The sequence below is a fragment of the Nicotiana tomentosiformis genome, chromosome 9, assembly GCF_000390325.3.
Source record: "Nicotiana tomentosiformis chromosome 9, ASM39032v3, whole genome shotgun sequence".
Lineage (NCBI taxonomy): Eukaryota > Viridiplantae > Streptophyta > Magnoliopsida > Solanales > Solanaceae > Nicotiana > Nicotiana tomentosiformis.
Window position 1 is genome coordinate 1,229,629 of NC_090820.1, and position 18,507 is coordinate 1,248,135.

Genomic DNA, 18,507 nt, shown 5'->3' on the forward strand with positions numbered 1-18,507 from the left:
GTATGGACTATGTTAGGACACTTGCACAAACATACACGTAGTTAAGCACTCTTATCGGATAAGAGGTGTTCTTGATATTGTTGAGTATAGATGCTCACCCTTGTTTACTTGTCTTCTATGTGAGAATAGCAAGTCTGACATATGCTAAAGCAAGCTAACTAGTGTCGTAGCAAGGCTTATGGAATCTAGTTTTCTTTGTGTGCTTTATTTGTTCATACTATCTCCTTTCGTGCTTTTATCTTTATTTTCATTGTTAATTGTTTGTTTCTTGTCCGTTTAGCTTCATTGTCCATCTTTGCTTAACCATCAACTCCATTCCAAACCGATACTTGGAACTCGCTTGGGAAATTCAAGTTGTTGGTTAATGAAGAGGTTAAAGGAAAATCCCATGTGTGGAAGAAGGTAAGAGTGGCGAGTCTGTTTGAGAGTGGTCACAAAAGCCTTTGACCAAGAGTGCAAACACGAGTGTTGAGTGCTACATTTTGAGTGATACATTTGAGGGAGTGAATTTAGTGAGGTCCTTTTCTCTTTAATGCTAATTGGATGTCTCAAGTATGTTTCCCATACCTTCGGATGCCCCTTCTGAAGAACTTTGAAGATTATAGCTATGATGACGAGAGCTACTATGGAGATGATGGTTATGGAGTTAATTGGACTATGGAACTCATAGGGAAGAATGTGAGTATGAAGGCACTTTTACTTCAAACAACGACTGAAATTAGTGATGCTTCAAGGTATGATCCTTCTACCTGCTCTTCTTGTAATGAACATAATAGCAAAGAAAGTGATTATGGGCATGAAGATGATGGTGAGGAGGAAACTACTAGAGAAAATTCTTGTTCATCTTCTTACTATGCTACAAATTCTAAACATGAGAGTGGTAGTAGTTCTTAAGTTTATTTTGTTGAAGGAGGTGGTAGTATATCTTCAAGAAGAAATTTGAGACAAAATGGGTATAGATATGCTACTTATGGTACAATTATCATAACTCGGCCTAATGATGAGTTCAATGCTATGATAGAAGGGACGACCTTGTTGAACAACATGAGCTTGATAAAGCATTGACCAATTTGTAAAATGCAAGTTCAAGCATGGTTGAGCGCTTATAGTTGAAGCCTAGAAACATCCTCAACCCTATAAATTTCCTTGGTTAAATGAAAAACGAACTTTAGAGATCACGGAACAAGTTTTGGTGAAGTTCCAAATTGGCAAGTTTTAAGATGAAGCATTATGTGATGTTATTTCAATGAAAGCTTGTCATCTTTTACTTGGGAGGGCTTGGATAACTGAAAGAGAAGGTGCATAACTGAAAGAGAAGGTGCATTCGAATAAAAAAGATTCACAATTGTTGTGTCATCCTAAGAGGCCAAGAGTATATCTTTATGTCATCTACACTTTTGAAGGTGAAAAAAAATACTTGGAAATGCTAGAATTGAGAAGGAGAAAAAAGTCTTAAGGAAAAGAAGTCAATTTTTAAAGAGAGGAACATGAAGACGAAAGTTGATGATTCTCCAAGGGTAAAGTTCAAAGTTGATGTCAAGGGTCATCCTACTCCCTTCGAAGGGGATTCTTGGAGCTTCTCTGTCATACCTTGAACTTGAGAGAAAAAAAGATTGAGAGGAGTAAAGGAGAGAAAAGTGGCAACTCAAGAGCGGAAAAAAGAGAGCTTGAGATGAGAGTAGTGAGTGAGTTGTCACAAGAAAAGAGAAAGAGCTTAACATGAAGAAAATGAAAAGAAATAGGAAAGACAAGAGATATTGAGGTTGTTTCTTATTTTAACTCTCAACACTAGTCTTTCTTCTTCTCCTAATTGTGATGTCTCGTTTATAGGTACTTTTGGAAATGAATGCATGAAGGAAACAACAATGGTAAATCTTCCACCTTTGAAAATTCAGAGTTGGTTGAGACATCCACTATTTCTTAGAGTGGTCACATGAGCTTCAGTAATAAAGAAAAAGGTAAATAGGGGAATATTAGAAGCATATCAAGGCAAAATGACTAATCCTAGTACTTCATTTCCTTCAAGTGCTTAATCGAAAATCTAATTTAGGTGAAAGTCATTCTTCCTTTGAGCTTAATGAATCTGCTTTATTGTGAAAGTCAAGTTATACTCTAGTTGGACAATCTTAGTTCAGTTTGAGAAGTTGAGAAGTCACAAAGAGTTAACGAGGAGTCTTTATATTTGACTATCCGAAATCAAGTAGGAGATTCGATTAAAAAGGCACCTTACTATAGATATGGTGTTAGCACTGTCTTTTGAAAGGTTGTAGTGACACTAGTCGAATCTTCTTGTGCATATTATGCTGATGATTCTTTTGAGTATAATGTGTTTGCAACTAGTGTTGAAACTTGTGTTGGAATTGAAGAGTTGAAGAGTGGTTTTTTTTGAGAAGGTAACAATTGTTGCATATATATTAACGGTATCAAAACAGGTGTAGCTATCCATAATTATGGGAGGTGGATCAGGAAGATTTCCAAGTCCTTAATCTACTTACAGTTGAAGCGTGATTCTTTGGCAAGAATGATAATTTTGAATTTGAATTTTATTTATGTCAAAAGAATATTCTTGTTATTGATGATAGTTTTGAGAAGTCACTTGATAATAGAATGTTTGCATTGAAAGATTGTGACTTTATTGAAAATGTTCATGATGATCAACTTGAACATGAAAGCCACTAGTTGACAGAGTTTGTGACTTGTTTGATTACCTTAATGATGTATTTTGTGAACTTCAACTTAGTGATGATGATGTATTTAAAGAAATCCATTCAAGAGCTACTCATGCCCTTTTTGATCTGATTCGATAGGGCTCTGGAGTAAGGGTTGCTTGATTTCATGCAAAGATAAAACTAACCGTAATTTGGTTTTCTTACTCTTTAGAACCGTTAAGCGTTTTTCATTCACTTTTTCTGTACTCTTTATAATCGAGTATTTGATGCTTTTATTAGGGAGTTGTTCTCTCTTAATTTTGATGATGCTTGGCTATGTCATAAAAGTACTTATACTTGGAAAATTGTGATAATCTTTGTCTAGTTGTCGTTCCTTCTTTGTTTTGCAAGGCTTGAATTCGAGGACGAATTCTTTTTAGAAGGAGAGAATGATACAACCAAAGATACCAAGGTTGATATCAAGAGTGAGGAGTGCTTTTTTTTTTTTAATTGTTAAAAGTAGTATATTAGTTTCAGCATCAAGTAAGTGTTGTGGAATAATTACAAGAGGGGGCTGCATTACGAATTGTGTAATGAGCTCAAAAAGTCAACCATGGATCAAACTCATTTGCAATAGCCATGTTGCACCAAAAAGAGAGAAGAAGAGTGAGGAGTGTTTTTTTTTAATTGTCAAAAGTAGTATATTGATTTCAGCATCAAGTGCTGTGGAATAATTACAAGAGGGGGCTGCATTACGAATTGTGTCATGAGCTCAAAAAGTCAACAATGGTGTCAATCTCATTTGCAATAGCCATGTTGCACCAGAAGAAAAAGAGAAGATATACATTTGTTTTTAATGCTAATTACAGGTTTTGATTTGCTTTCAAAAACTCTCGCATTCCTTTCTTTCCATATAATCCACCAAAACTCTGAAAGGATGGTGTTCCAAGTTTTCCTTTTTGCCTCAGGACGAAGACTAAACGGAGAAGTTTCAAATATACCCATGTACTTTCGAAAATGATCTAAGAATACCCCTCGTTATACTAATAAGTTATCTATACCTCTGCAGTCATACTTTGAGTTCAAATATACCCCTCATTTAAACGGAGGGCACGTGTCATCGTCTTATTGGCCAATTCTAAATATCTCCTAATTAATTAAAAATACCCATTATCTATACCCGAAAAACAATTTAATAAAGCAAATTTTTTTGATAAAAACTGGAAAAAACTGATTTTTCTTTTACTAAAAACTAAAAAAAATGAAAATATTTTTTTTTCCAGTTTTTACAAAAAACTCTGCTTAAAAAAAACTGAAAAATATTTTTTAAAACAATGTTTTTGTAAAAACTGGAAAACAAAACTGAAAAACACTTTTCTAAAGTAATTAAAAACTGGAAAAAACTCATTTTTTTTAGACTAAAAACTGAAAAAAAAAAAAGAAAATATTTTTTTTTCAGTTTTAACAAAAATATTGCTTTAGAAAATTGCTTTTCAGTTTTTGTTTTTTAGTTTTTACAAAAACAATTGCTTTAGAAATTATTTTTCAATTTTTTTTAAAGCAATGTTTTTCTAACAACTGGAAATCAGTTTTTAGTAAAACAAAATCAGTTTTTTCCCGTTTTTAATTGCTTTAGAAAATTATTTTTCAGTTTTTACAAAAACATTGTTTTAGAAAGTATTTTTCAGTTTTTTTAAAGTAGTATTTTTGTAAAAATTGGAAAAAATAATATTTTCGTTTTTTTTCAGTTTTTAATTAAAAAAAAAATCAGTTTTTTCCAGTTTTTACAAAAAACAAATTGCTTTATAAAATTATTTTTCGGGTATGGATAATGGGTATTTTTAATTAATTAGGAGATATTTAGAATTGGCCAATAAGACGATGACACGTGTCCCTCCGTTTAAATGAGGGGTATATTTGAACTCAAAGTATGACTGCAGGGGTATAAATAACCCAATAGTATAACGAGAGATATTCTTAGACCATTTTCGAAAGTACGTGGGTATATTTGGACCTTCTCCGAAGACTAAATTTGCAAGAACGATGCTATTTTTATAACTATATAGTTATTTCTGTAATATGAGGCTTTTGTGGCTGTCTTTGTAATAACCAGGCTACAAATAGTGACACTTAAGGTTTCTTCCTTTGTTTGGACATTGTAGACTATTGGTGAGCTTAGGGTTTTCCCTTCTACCTCTCCATGAACCCTTCTTGGATTCTTGGTTAGTGAACCCTTCTTGGATTCTTGGTTAGAATTCCATGTATGAGTTCATTCTCTTCTTCAACGACTTAGTCTAGTGATTAAATGAATATTTAATTGTTTTATTAACCTTTTTCTTCTACTTTCCGCTCTTCCCAATCTAATATCTCTCTTTAATTGCTAATACTTGTATCTCTATCTTGTTTTTCATCTTGTCCGCTTCACATCACTAATACTGGTTTTGGAGTACAAAAATGTTCCCCTCTCGAGATACCATATGGTTCAAGACTATGGAGAGGCTTCTACAACTCATGGGAAGAATTCTCTAGCAAGACTGCGAAGTTGAAGATCTTTTGAACCTGCTAAAATTTTGGAGGACTGCATTGTTGATAGCCAAGGAAATGCGGTAAAGGTCTATGCATTGATTGCAAGGTCAATAACCTCACGACCCAGCATAGGCTCTTGGTTAAGGACCTAGTGATCAAGAGGAGCACGAAGAAGAGGACGGTGTGCAGGCAACATACGATCAAGTGGGGTAACCTAACTAAGGACAAAGCTCTAGAGTTGGGGGACAGGTTGTTAGCTATGAGAGCATGGAGGAGTAAGGGGGACACGACTAGGATGTGGACCACAATAGCAGATTGCATTAGGGAAGCTGCTAGAGAAATTTTAGGGGTCACGAAGGGTTATTCTTAGGGTCATAAAGGGGACTGGTGATGGAATGGAGAGGTCTAAGGTAAGGTGGAAGCCAAGAAAGCGGCTTATTTGAAGCTTGTGGAGAGTAAGACGAGGAGGAGAAAAGAACATATCGAGAGTGTTATAAGAAGGCAAAGAAAGAGGCGAAGTTAGCAGCTATGTCGGCCAAGACCGTTTGGACGTCTGTACGAGGAACTCGGGGGCAAGGGCGGGGACAAGAAGCTATACCGGCTGGCCAAAGTGAAGGAGAGAAAGGCTCGAGACTTGAACCACGTGAAGTGCATCAAAGACGAGGACAACAAAGTATTGATGAACGAGGCACATATTAGACGAAGATGACATACATACTTCCATAAATTGATGAACGAGGGGAACAGAAGCATCGTGCTGGGTGAGTTGGAGCACTCCGAGAGTCAACATGATTTTGGGTATTGTAGGCGTATTAAGATAGAGGAAGTGGGGAGAGAGATGTGTAAGATTAGCAGGGGCAAAGCGACGAGACCAGATGAAATCCCAATGGAATTTTGGAATAATGAGGGTTGAGCTGGCTTGGAGTGGCTTACTGGGTTGTTTAATATTATTTTTAAGACAAAGAAGAAGCCTGAAGAATGGAGGTGGAGTACGATGGTTCCATTGTACAAGAACAAGAGTGATATCCAAAACTGCAACTACTACAGGGTTTAAAGATGTTGAGTCACACTATGAAGGTTTGGCAGAGGGTGGTGGAAGCCAGGGTGTGGAGGAGCATGTCTATTTCCGAAAACCAGTTCGGCTTCATGCCTGGACGTTCGACGAAGAAAGCTATCCATTTGTTGAGGAGATTAGGGAGAGAAAGAAGGATTTGCATATGATGTTCATTGACCTTGAGAAGGCGTACATAAAGTCGAAACAGAGGTTCCGCGGAGGTGCTTGGAGGTTAGCAGCGTCCCGGTAGCGTATATTAGGATGATTAAGGATATGTACGATAGTGCTAAGACTCGGGTGAGGACTGTGGGAGGAGACTCGGTACACTTTCCAGTTGTTATGTGATTGCACCAGGGATCGACTCTTACAACAACAACAACAACAACAACCCAGTAAAATCCCACTAATAGGGTCTAGGGAGGGTAGTGTGTACGCAGACCTTACCCCTACCCCAAAGGAGTAGAGAGGGATCGACTCTTAGCCCGTTCCTATTTGCCCTGGCGATGGACGTGCTGAAAAGGCACATCCAATGGGAGGTGCCATGGTGCATGTTATTTGCCCATGATATAGTGTTGATCTACGAAACACGAGACGGGGTTAACGCAAGGTTGGAGGTTTGGAGACAGACCTTGGAGTCTAAAGGTTTCAAATTGAGCAGGGCCAAAACAGAATACTTGGAGTAAAAATTCAGTAACGGGTTTCTTGAAGCAGGCGTGGATGTGAAGCTCGATACTCAAGTCATCCCCAAGAGAAGTAGTTTTAAGTATCTCGGATCTACTATACAGGGTAACGGGGAGATTGACGAGGATGTCACACATCGTACTGGAGCGAGATAGATGAAGTGGAGGCTTACATCCGGTGTTTTATGTGATAAGAATGTACCGCCAAAACTTAAGGATAAATTTTACAGAGTGGTGGTTCGACCAACCCTGTCGTATGGGGATGAGTATTGGCCAGTCAAGAGCTCTCATGTGCAGAAGATGGAAGTAGCAGAAATAAGGATGCTTAGATGGATGTGTGGATGTACCAGGAGAAATAAGATTAGGAATGAAGTTAGTCGGGACAAAGTGAGGGTGGCCTCCGTGAAAGACAAGATGCGGGAGTTGAGGCTGAGATGGTTCGGGCATGTGAAAAGGAGAAGCATTGACGCTCGTTAGGAGGTATGAGAGGTTGGTAATGGCGGGCTTGAGAAGAGGTAGAAGCAGACCTAAGAAGTACTGGGGAGAGGTGATTAGGCAGGACATGACGCGGCTTCAACTTGCTGAGGACATGACCCTTGATAGGAGGGTGTGGAGGTCGAGGATTAGTATAGAAGGTTGGTAGGTAGTTGAGAGTTTGCCCCCTTACCACACACGTACTTTCTTATTCTCATATTTATATTACGTCATTTTGTTTAGTTCGTTTCAGTTATCGTATTTCCCTATTGTTACTATTTTAGTCTACTTATTCTTTTCTCTCTCCCTTTATTCTCTCTCTTTCTTTCTTTTTCTTCCTCTTTTTCTCCTTCTTCCTTCTTTTTCTTCTTCTCCTCCCTACCTTTCTGAGGGGTCTATTGGAAACAGCCTCTCTACCTTCACCAGGTAGGGGGTCTGCGTACACACTACCCTCCCCAAACCCCACATGTGAGAATATACTAGGTATGTTGTTATTGTTGTTGTTGCACTTTGATAGCCAGGCAAGAGACAGATTAAAATAGCGCAACAGCGGTAAAGGTGTTTATTCAATCAGGGCAGCCTATGCACTTTTGAGTTATAACAAGCAGATGATTGATCCATCGCCCTGGAAACTCATTTGGAAAACTAAGCCCCCTTCAAAAGTTTCCTGTTTTCATGGATTGTCCTAAAAGGTGCTTGCCCAACACAGGACAACCTTATCAGAAAAGGCTTCCAACAAGTCAACAGGTGTTACATGTGCCAGTCCAATTCAGAAAGTATAAACCATCTTTTTCTCCACTTCCAGCTGCTGCACATTTATGGAACATGTTCATACCTATTTTTGGTCTTAATTGGTCTATGCCTCACACTGTTAATTAGAAGCCTATGCTTGCTGGAGCTCTAGGAAAGTTGAAAACCCCATCAGGAAAATCTGGAAGTTAGTACCTGCTTGTATTTTTTTGGTGTATTTGGACAGAGAAATAGGAGATGTTTTGAGGGTATTTCAACTCAAATTTGCTCCCTTAAGGCTGGATGTCTGGTTAACCTTTTTAATTGGGTCAACCTCTCCCCTGATAGCTAATCTAGATCAATTTCTGGAATTTTCAGCTCCTTAATCTTATGAGTTTTTTGTCTTTGAGCTGTCATCTTCCTTTTTCTGTAACACTTTGCATCTTCTGGCTGCTGCTATGATAATCTACTTCATCCAATAAAACACTCTAATTTAAAGCTTCTTATTTTCTTTCTTTTTTCACTTCGATTTGTTTTCAACCTAAGAATCTTTTACATGTTTGCTTTGGCTGAATTTTTCACATTTTAGCGTTTTTAAAACCACCAAAAACTTATTTTCATTTGGAAATTAACACTTCTTAGCGCTTCTCTAATTCGAGGCCTTTAGTTTACCTTCTTCTCCTTAGTTTTTTGGGTTAATCAATGTGCCGCATTTTACATGTTTGCTTTGATTGAATTTTCACTGTATTGCGTTTCGTATGTATTGTGAAAAATGCATTTTTTTCAATTGTAAGAATAACAATGCGATATAAAACAAAGAATTCACTGATATCTTTTACAACCGCACGAAGCACATCCAATTTACTAGTATATTTAAAAGCAAAAGAAAAAATTCCACCCTACAAGGTTTTAGACCAGGCTACATGACAGAAGTCAGACAATTTCAAACATCCATGTGCCCCCCAATTCAAATCCTGAATTTTCAAATTGAGAGAGATATTGAGAGAGATCAAGAATCCTCACCATTTCTTAGATTTATGGACCCAATTCAAATCAGTGCGATCCTTCACTCACATTTTTTTCCATCAAGAACGTTTTCTAAAACTCTTTGACCCCCGAATTTGAAGTATCCTACTTTTACGCAATTCACAGGGTTCAACAAGCAATCGATATTTCACGATAAAGGGTGTAATACACCCCCCACCCCACCCCCCCAAAAAAAAAGAACCGGCTCAACTGTTACTAAACCCCAGAACAATTTTAGTTCTATTCAACTTTTACAAGCTTTTGTCCTGTCTGGCATGCTAATAGAAATCACTGAGAATAGATTTGTAACACAAAAAGTATGTACACTTCATTTATTGTTAACCCCCTCCCCCCCTCCCTTCACTGTACTTATGCAATATCCAAAATACAAGCTAATATAATAACTTGTTCTTATTCTTACCTTGTTGTCGAAAATGATACCATGGCTATCAAAAGCTTGATGCTCTGCTTTACACCGCTCAATTACCTCTTTGCTGCAGTACTTCTTTAAAACCTCCGTATCTCCCTAATGACCCAAGAAGCAAGATATCATCAAAGGATAAAAAGTAAGATGCTTAAGTATATTAACATGAGATGATTAGAAAGTAAGAAAAAGACAAAAGCATTATTTGTTTGCACTTAATAAAAATCTGAATTTTAATCATTCATACCTCAATCATTAAGTATGTTTGATTTTTAAATCTAAAAGTTAATCATTTATTTTTCTTTTACCGTCACATAATAGGTCTGAATAGATCCGAATGAATAAAACTTAAAACAAATCCTTAATATCATTAAGATGCTACCAGTCCAATAATTTTTGGAAAGATGAATTTTCACCGCTACCCTTTCGCGGCAAACGATGCCACCGCCACCGCCTATAATAATTGCCACTATCCATAACTACCATTCTCACTCACAAACACCACCACTTGTAATCATTATATTCAACCATCACCCACTAGCCACATTTACAATCATCACCACACCACCGTATATCGCCGACCACCATTATCACTTGCCGCCATTATTAGCTAATCATCACTATCATCTATCAATTAGCAATCACCGACACTATTAACCACTACTGTAAGTTGCCATCACAACCAACTAATATCCACAACCACCATCGCAGTCGGTCAGTAACCATCATTGTTAGCCATCACCACCATCAACCACCATGTAAACTTATTCTTTCTTACATTTTTTTGGTGTAGTATTAGATTAATAAGTATTTAATTTAAATCTCATATTTATTAAGTTTTAAATAAAGAAAAAAAATTCTATGTTCATATGATTAGAAAACAAACAATCTTATCTATTTAGTATTCATATCTTAACACATATATTAATGGTTCAAATTCAAATAAGGGCAAAATTGTACTAATTTTATTTTAAAGGATTTATACGTCCCGGGTTGCTGCCATGTGACCGGGGGAGCCTTGGCGTAACTGGTAAAGTTGTTGTCATGTGACTAGGAGGTCACGGGTTTGAGCCATGTAAAAAGCCTCTTGCAGAAATGCAGGGTAATGCTGCATACAAGAGACTCTTGTGGTCAGGCTCTTCCCCGGATCCAACGCATAGCGGGTGAACTTAATTTACCGGACTGCCCTTTATACGTCCCTGCAACGTTATATGGTAAAGAAAGACTTTCTATGTCCAACACAGAAGAGGTTGAAAAGTAAAGCTGGAGAGGTTGCATACTACTCGACCACTTTCATATTGACCCAAACAAATGTTATACCATACCCTTCCTGGTCAGAAGTAGAGCCAGAATTTGAAGTTTATGTGTTCGAAATTCTAACTATTCCAAGTCAATAGGTTATAAATTAATAATTATCCAATATGATGTCGTAGCCCTTCTTTGCAAAGCCAACAGGCTTTGCTTCTTTTATTTTCTGAAAGAATGGTGAGACTTTCGATGAAGCAGCAGATTTAACCTTGCTATAAACTGTTTCCGCACTATCGCTGGAACCAGATTGTTGTTCCTGTTGATTTTTTGCAGATGCAGACTCACTACTTCCATTGGCATTTGGACTAGAAGTGTCAGAGTGACCGCTTGATCCCCGAGCTTCTTGCTTCCCCACTCCAAAGCTATCTTTGACCTAAATAGGAATCAGAGTCAATTGTCACCTCCTTAAAGAGTTCACCACAATTGGGCACTATGCTAAGATGAGTTAGGTACAAAATTACCAACCTCCTCTTTCGTAACAGATATTTTTTCCTCCACATTGGCATAAACCTACAAGACAAATTACAATAACTCAAAAGGCAGTGACTAGAACTTAACAAGTTTGAAGGAACTTTTAGGATTTGAAGATTGAAAGATCAATATCTTTATTTTAATTCTATGAAAAGAACTCAGAAACCACACAAGACGAAGATACAATTAAACGGAATACTAACAGGATAAAACTCTACTACAAAGCAGTGTTATATGAGGTGCTGAAAGTGTTTACACTCCATAAAGCTGAATGTCTACTTAATCTAACTTGTTGCTGCAATTTAATGTTTGTAAATATGTCATGCCTGGACTTCCTTAGTTCCCTTCACTTTGTACTAATTGCATCCTCTAGATCCCCCTTATTTTTTCATTATTTTTATCAACAAAAAAAAAAAGGGCAAAGACTAGAAAAACAATTAACAAAAGTTAGCTCGGCATACCATCTTGATACCTTGAAGAAACATTGCACAGCATGATAATCTCATTCAGCAATCAAATATCAGACCAGCACTAGAGAAACTGACGGAGGTTGCACTAATACCTTTTTTGCCGTAGCTTCAGCCTCCGTCCAAACACCATCCACATGTTTGTAAAGCGTCCCAGTTGTCTGCTTCATTCTGCAAGAGGCAGTTCACCATTTCAGGGTCCCCATTGGAAGTTTTGCCACCCATGATATACAACAATATGTCTCGGCCCCTTAAGGAAAAGGCTAAAACCACCTTAAAATTATATTAACAGGATATCTATAAGGCACCTTGTTTTAAAATCTTCTTTCACCCCTTTCAACTCCTCAGCTTTCTCCTTCAGTTGCTTGACAGACTGTTGGAGTTCTTGATTTCTGCAGCCATAAGCATTGATGAATAAACCCAATCGCACTAACAAAGCCCCAGAGTGTATAGATGGGGAGTAGTAAGATTGAGAAGTAGTTGAATTCTCTTCCTTGTCACTTCAAAAGATACCAACATGTCCCCATACCACCCACCACAGAAGAAAAAAATGAAATGCTCTGAATCAAGTATGCTGATACTGCATTGCCAAAGATCTTATCACTCTATCTCTTTAATCCTTTCAAGGTAATTCTCATCTCCGAAGGCATTTTGGAGTGGGAACTAGTAATCAATCCCATTTCTTCGCTTACTGCTACTATGTTGAAAGTTTTGTAAATACATTTTCTATGTGGATAACATATTAACGACTCATTATTATGAGGATTTTTAATTAAAAAACTAACTAAAACAGGTGCTTTCTAAACACTATTACTAATTCCAAAGTGACATGCACATGCCTTTTTTCCGTAATTTGACGCTTAAAAAGCACTTTTTATGGCCAACGGTTTTTATTAATACTAACAAAAGCACTTCTCAAACAACTGTTACAGCTCCAGCATACTTTCACCAGAGCACTTATTCATGATAAGCAAATTTTGGGGACTTGGCCAAACAGGTTAATTAATAAAGTGATAGTACCTGATTTATGCAACAAAATAAAAAATAGCAACTCCTCAATTTACGGACTTTGAGCTAGTGTTATCAAAGGTGAAAAGCGCAAAAAAAGCTCTATACCTCTCTGCTCCAACCAAACTCACCACCTTTGCATGCAAACACAAAAAAAATTACAAAAAGAATAAGAAAAAAGCCATTATAGCACAAATTCAACAATCCCACAAGAACGAACTTGTTGTGGTGGAACTAATATTCGCCGGAAAGAAGGATTTTTATAGATTACCCAATCCCGTACGAGCTTTCTGCTAGCCATTGCAACCTTTTCTTTCTTCCTAATAAACGAATAATTCTGATAAACAGGAGGAAGAAAAGATTGGTTTTTAGGGTTAATTTATTTTTAGCCTAAGCTTTATGTTTCAAAGTACTTTTTAAAAAAAGTAATTTTGGGTGAGAAGCGAATTATAATTGGCTATTTATTTTAAAAGATACTTTTTAGAAGTAATTAATATTTGGTCAAATTTTTAGAAAGTGCTTTTAAGTATATTAGTCTTAGGGTACTACGCTCTTTGTGCATGTACCTATGTATATATAATTTAAAATTTTACAATAATATATTTGAGTTATAAAATAAAATTATATTACAAAATATAACTTTCGGAAAATGATAGAATATTGATCCTAATTAGCTAGATTGTCTAATGTGAAATTTATTTTTGAAGGGTAAAAATATCGATCAATACTTCCCGAAGGGCGCCTTTTTAGAGTACACTCTTAGCATATCTACCCATATTTGACATTCAATTCTCATGTGTCATTTTGAAAGTATTTCTTGAAGTTGACATTGAGCTAAAGAGTATTATAATTATGGATAATACGTTAGTTTATATCTAATTATAGTATTTAATAAAACATGTATTTAGATTTTAGTACATAAAATTTATAGAAGGAGTGTTAGATTAAACAGTAATGAACATATTATTATATACTCCAAAAAATCAAACATATTTTTTTTCACAAAAAAGTATGTTTCTATGTCTTATTAAGATAGAATTAATTCCTTATAATTCTACAAGTAATTTAAACCTACCACAAATAATAACTACTTTTTACTTATTCTTTAACTTAAATTCTCAAGAAAAAGTCTTATTTAGTGGTAAAAAACGTAGAAAAGTATTATCTAGTGATAAAAGATGTCTAATATCAAACAAATGGTTAATGTTGTTATCTATTATATCTGTGTTTCAATTAGAAATTGATAAGTTAATTACCTTTTGTTTGTCTTAGTTTAATAACAACTTTCAATATCAAAAAAATGTCTTTGAAAGTGCATATCAAGATTGTGCATATTTAGCTTTTTATCGGATGCAAAATATAGTACCATATTTATAAGTAGAAATACGTTGATTTTGAATTTCTAGCTAGTTCAAATATGGAAAATATTATTAACAAAGATTAGTTAAAATGAAAGTCCTTAAATTAGGAAAATAATTAAATAGTTATTCCTAAATATTAGACAATTAATTAAATGTTATTCCTAAATATTAGAAAAATAATTTGATATGACTATTTTGTCCAGTATGAACTCTATTTTTAAAGGGTAAAAAAGGCGAACAATATTTTGCTAAGAGCCTTCGTGCTTTTAATATAATATAGATTATTTTTATCAAAAAGTGTTTTAAAAAAAAATATTTTGAGGGAAAAGCTATTTTTTCTACGTCTTAAAAATTACTTTTACTCAAAAATACTTTTTTCTTCTAAAAGTTTGGCCAAACACCTCAACTTTAAAAAAAAAGTACATTTTAAAAAAATACTTTTGACCTTGAAGAATTTTGGTCAAACAGCATATTACTCGATTCAATTGATTTACCTAAATAATTGAGTCGGGTTGAAGTTAGTTGGTGGGTTTGATTTTTGGATTGAAGAAATGACAATTTAAATCTAATCCAAATAAGTTCGGATTGGATCAGATTTTTTAAGTTCGGTCTCAGATTAATCAGTTTGGATATTTTGAATTTTCGGTTTTGAACTTATAGGTTTAGATGTTTCTTTTTTTTTTTTTTTTTACAAAAATGAATATCCAAATGAATTATTAAGCTTAAATTGTTTGAAAAAAATCCTCATTCTCACCGCAATCATCCAAATAAAGTATTCAAGTAATGAAATTATTATCATAAAAATGTAACAGAGACATTAATACGGACGATAAGAAGTAGCAATAGTAAAACCAGGTACAAAAGAAAGTATTCTGAGAGTAACTTAGTAATTAATATTAAATATGTGAGATAATATCTAATGGATAGGGTATTGAACGTATTACTATTGGCATATGTATAATGGACCAAATGTAAAGTATAAAAATTTTGGATTTTCATATATCCAAAAATCTGAAGTACCAAATCCAATATTCAATCCAAAATATAAAAAATTTAAAAATTCAATCCATAATCCGAAAATCCAAACCAAAAATCCAAAAAACTCGGATTTCGATTTGGATTTCTGATTTGCCCAAACTATGCCCACCTCTACTTTTAATGTTACTAGTTTTTACGTTCATGTGATGCACGAATATTTTCAATCTACTATTACCAAGCACGTTAAAAAAGTAGTAATAAATTTTCAATTGCATAGTATTCTAAAACTAATTATATCTAAATATATGCGAAGTTTAATAATCAGTTCCTGAAAATATAGTATTGCATTTTTCTTGTAATTCTCTTCGCATAGCAAAGTAAAAGTCACTAATAAAAAGAACTGGATATTATATTTTTTTGGACAATGCAAAAAACCTCCAATAAATATTATTTGATCAGCATCATTTTTCTTTCTACAGTAAACGATGTAGAAGATTAGGTGAAACCAAAACAGCAATTATATTGATTTCATCAAATTATTTCATTAAATTTTAACCAATTAAATATTCATAAAAGTTAGAAATTTAAACACATAAGATTATCATGTAAATAACATAGTCATATGATCACTTAACATAACAGTAATTATACAAAAAACAAAATACTGATTATTGAAACATTAAAATTATGCAAATAAATAGCAATCTACCTTAACTTATGTATTAGAGTAGTATTCCAAACGGTATTAAAAGAAAAATAAAATAAGTCCGACTGCAAGTTCCAGTCAATTGTTTTCATCGATGTTTTATGCCTAGGTTTTCTTGGTTATCCATCTTCCATGCGAGATAGGATAGAAGTATGCGAGATAGGATAGAAGTTCGTCTTTATAAATTTAATTAGCTCTGCTTTTTTCGTGATTGTTTTTTTTTTAAGAAATTAATTTGAGCTAGACTTGATATTTGGGCATCATAGAATAAAGAATTAGCAATAAGAACCAAAATCTAAAAGCATTATTTGTTTGGATTTTGGAACTCTAGGTCGATAGCCAATAGCCTAAGTTGTCTTCCAAATTGGAATCAAATTTTTCTTGCTTTGGGAAGATGCTAGTGGGCTAGGGAAAGCTCTTCTTGTCTTACTTTTATTTTGCTTTGAACCAGTTTATTTCTTATAATTGAAAATAATAATTTTTGTGTGAGATCAGATTATCTTATTATAATGAGAAGGAAGAGTCATTGACTAACTTAAATTTGTAACATAAACCAAGTATACTTAAATAGAGGATTCTACTTTTTAGTGGAACTCAACGTCCAGATAGTTTAATTTTTTTTTTAATATTTCAAGTTTATCCAACATGTAATTTTCTTTAAAGGAAATTTTAGTTTACGAAAGGTATAACTGTCGGTCAATATTATAGGGATATTTTCATCGTTCAACATTTAATTTTTTAGTATCCGTACTTTTATAATAGTATTGATTATATTAATTGACCACGTATATTGGTAACTAGTGATCTCGAAACGCGCGATAGAACTAATATCAGAATATGTTAGTCACCGATGATCGTATAATTCGTTTTATAATAACAAATCAAATCTGATAGTCGGCAAGGCTATAAACAACAATAATTGAAATGAAAACAATAAATAGAGATTTGCGAAAAGAATCAATTTGCACAAATCTATCTATACTATATGAAAAGTATAAAAACCTTATTGAAATATTTTTTTTACCCTTGTAAATACATTATATGTTGGATATACTTATAATTGTAATCAACAATTTTTGTTTTGCCAAAATCAAAAACTGTTGCGTGCTTCCTTTTAGGTTTAGAATTCTTTAGAATTTACACTGCTTAGGATTCTTGCCTTACGTTTTTTTCATTTGCTTTTGCTTCCTTTAGTTTTAGGATTCTTGGATTTTTGTTTTCTTTACTTTTAAGATTCTTTCGTTTTAATTATGGTATTGTCTTTTTTCTATTTTTTTGTATCAGTTTAAGATGCAATTTTTATTGTCTCTTTTGTGTAGGTTTAGGATTTAATTTAATATTGGTTTATCGATCATAGTTTATGGTAACATTGTGTCTTACTTTATTTATGTTTATGATTCAATTTAAGTTTCTAAAATTTTAGAATCAAAATAGTTAAAAATAAGGAGGGGCTAATCACTTCTATAAAAGAACTCATTATTCTACATTCTTTATTATAAACTGTATTTGCTTGTGAATTTAGGTAACATTTTCTACCTTGTTATATATTCTTGAAGTTATGTAATGTCACAACCCAAATACCTGACCAGTCGTGATGGCGTCTATCATGGAACTAGGCAAGCCGACATTCTCAATATGCTTTCAATATATATAACAGAAGTGAGCTAAAGCAATTAAACTAATTGAAGGTTTACATAATAACGGGGTAAAAACCCAAAACACAAGTGCGGAATGATAGCCCGACATCGGGGTGTCACTAAGTCATGAGCATCTAACAACCAATCTAGAAACAGAGTCTACTAAAGTCTGTGCCAAATGCCAATACAAGAGAGAAAAGATAATAAGAAAGGAGAAACAAGGATTGCGGACGCCGGCATCTATCTCGTAAGTCTCTGATAATCAGCTCGTGCACGAACTCAGCGACCGTCAGAACCGTACACACCTGGATCTGCATATGAAGTGTAGAGTGTAGTATGAGTACAACCAACTCAACAAGTAACAGAAATAAATAAGGAACTGAGAAGGTGGTGACGATCTATACAAATACAGTTTATTTTCAATAATTCCAGCAAAGAGTAGACATGCTTTCAAATCCGGTAAATCAAGTCAAATCAGTTTATACAGTTACAGTGCAGGTAATCCGGATATAGAATCTTTCAGAAATTTCACAACAATGACAGATAGCAACTAAGTGCATCAATAAATGAAAAACAAGTACAGCCTCTCAGGGCAACAGACACTCAACTCGTCACAACAGCTCAATCACTCGGCTCTCAACCCTCAGTACTCACACTCAATAGGTACCTGCGCTCACTAGGGGTGTGCAGACTCCGGAGGGGCTCCTTTCAGCCTAAGCGCTCTAATCCGTACGGACAACTCACGTGCTATCGTATTATAACAAGATCCGCACGGACAGCTCACGTGCTACAGTATCATATCAGAATCCGTACGGACAACTCACGTGCTAAGTATAAACATCATGATTCGCACGGACAACTCACGTGCTACGGTATTTATACCTCACAACCAGGCCCTCAGCCTCACTCAGTCATGTACCTCTCTAGTCTCACGACCCTCAGAAATTATAAAAATCAGCCCAAACAAAATAACATAGTGTATCAACAAGAATCAAGAAGAGACTGAGATA

At 34.8% G+C, this 18,507-nt stretch overlaps 1 protein-coding gene across 3 annotated transcripts; it reads right to left on the reverse strand.

Annotated features, from left to right (window-relative positions):
* Positions 1-10,759: 10,759 nt before the first annotated feature.
* On the reverse strand, positions 10,760-13,180 carry LOC104086610 (mitochondrial import inner membrane translocase subunit TIM44-1-like). Of its 3 annotated transcripts, none has more exons than XM_070185846.1 (6): positions 13,087-13,131; positions 12,924-12,949; positions 12,116-12,199; positions 11,903-11,978; positions 11,335-11,379; positions 10,760-11,242 (listed from the first exon to the last, which is right to left on the reverse strand). In XM_070185846.1, exons 1-6 carry the CDS (start codon positions 13,114-13,116, stop codon positions 10,967-10,969), a joined length of 537 nt encoding a protein of 178 aa, XP_070041947.1. In that variant the 5' UTR covers positions 13,117-13,131; the 3' UTR covers positions 10,760-10,966. The 3 variants fall into 3 exon arrangements, with proteins under 3 accessions (XP_070041947.1, XP_018623031.3, XP_070041946.1); XM_018767515.3 differs by having other exon boundaries at positions 10,761-11,242; positions 13,036-13,180; XM_070185845.1 differs by lacking the exon at positions 11,335-11,379 and having other exon boundaries at positions 10,952-11,242; positions 13,036-13,171.
* Positions 13,181-18,507: the final 5,327 nt, after the last annotated feature.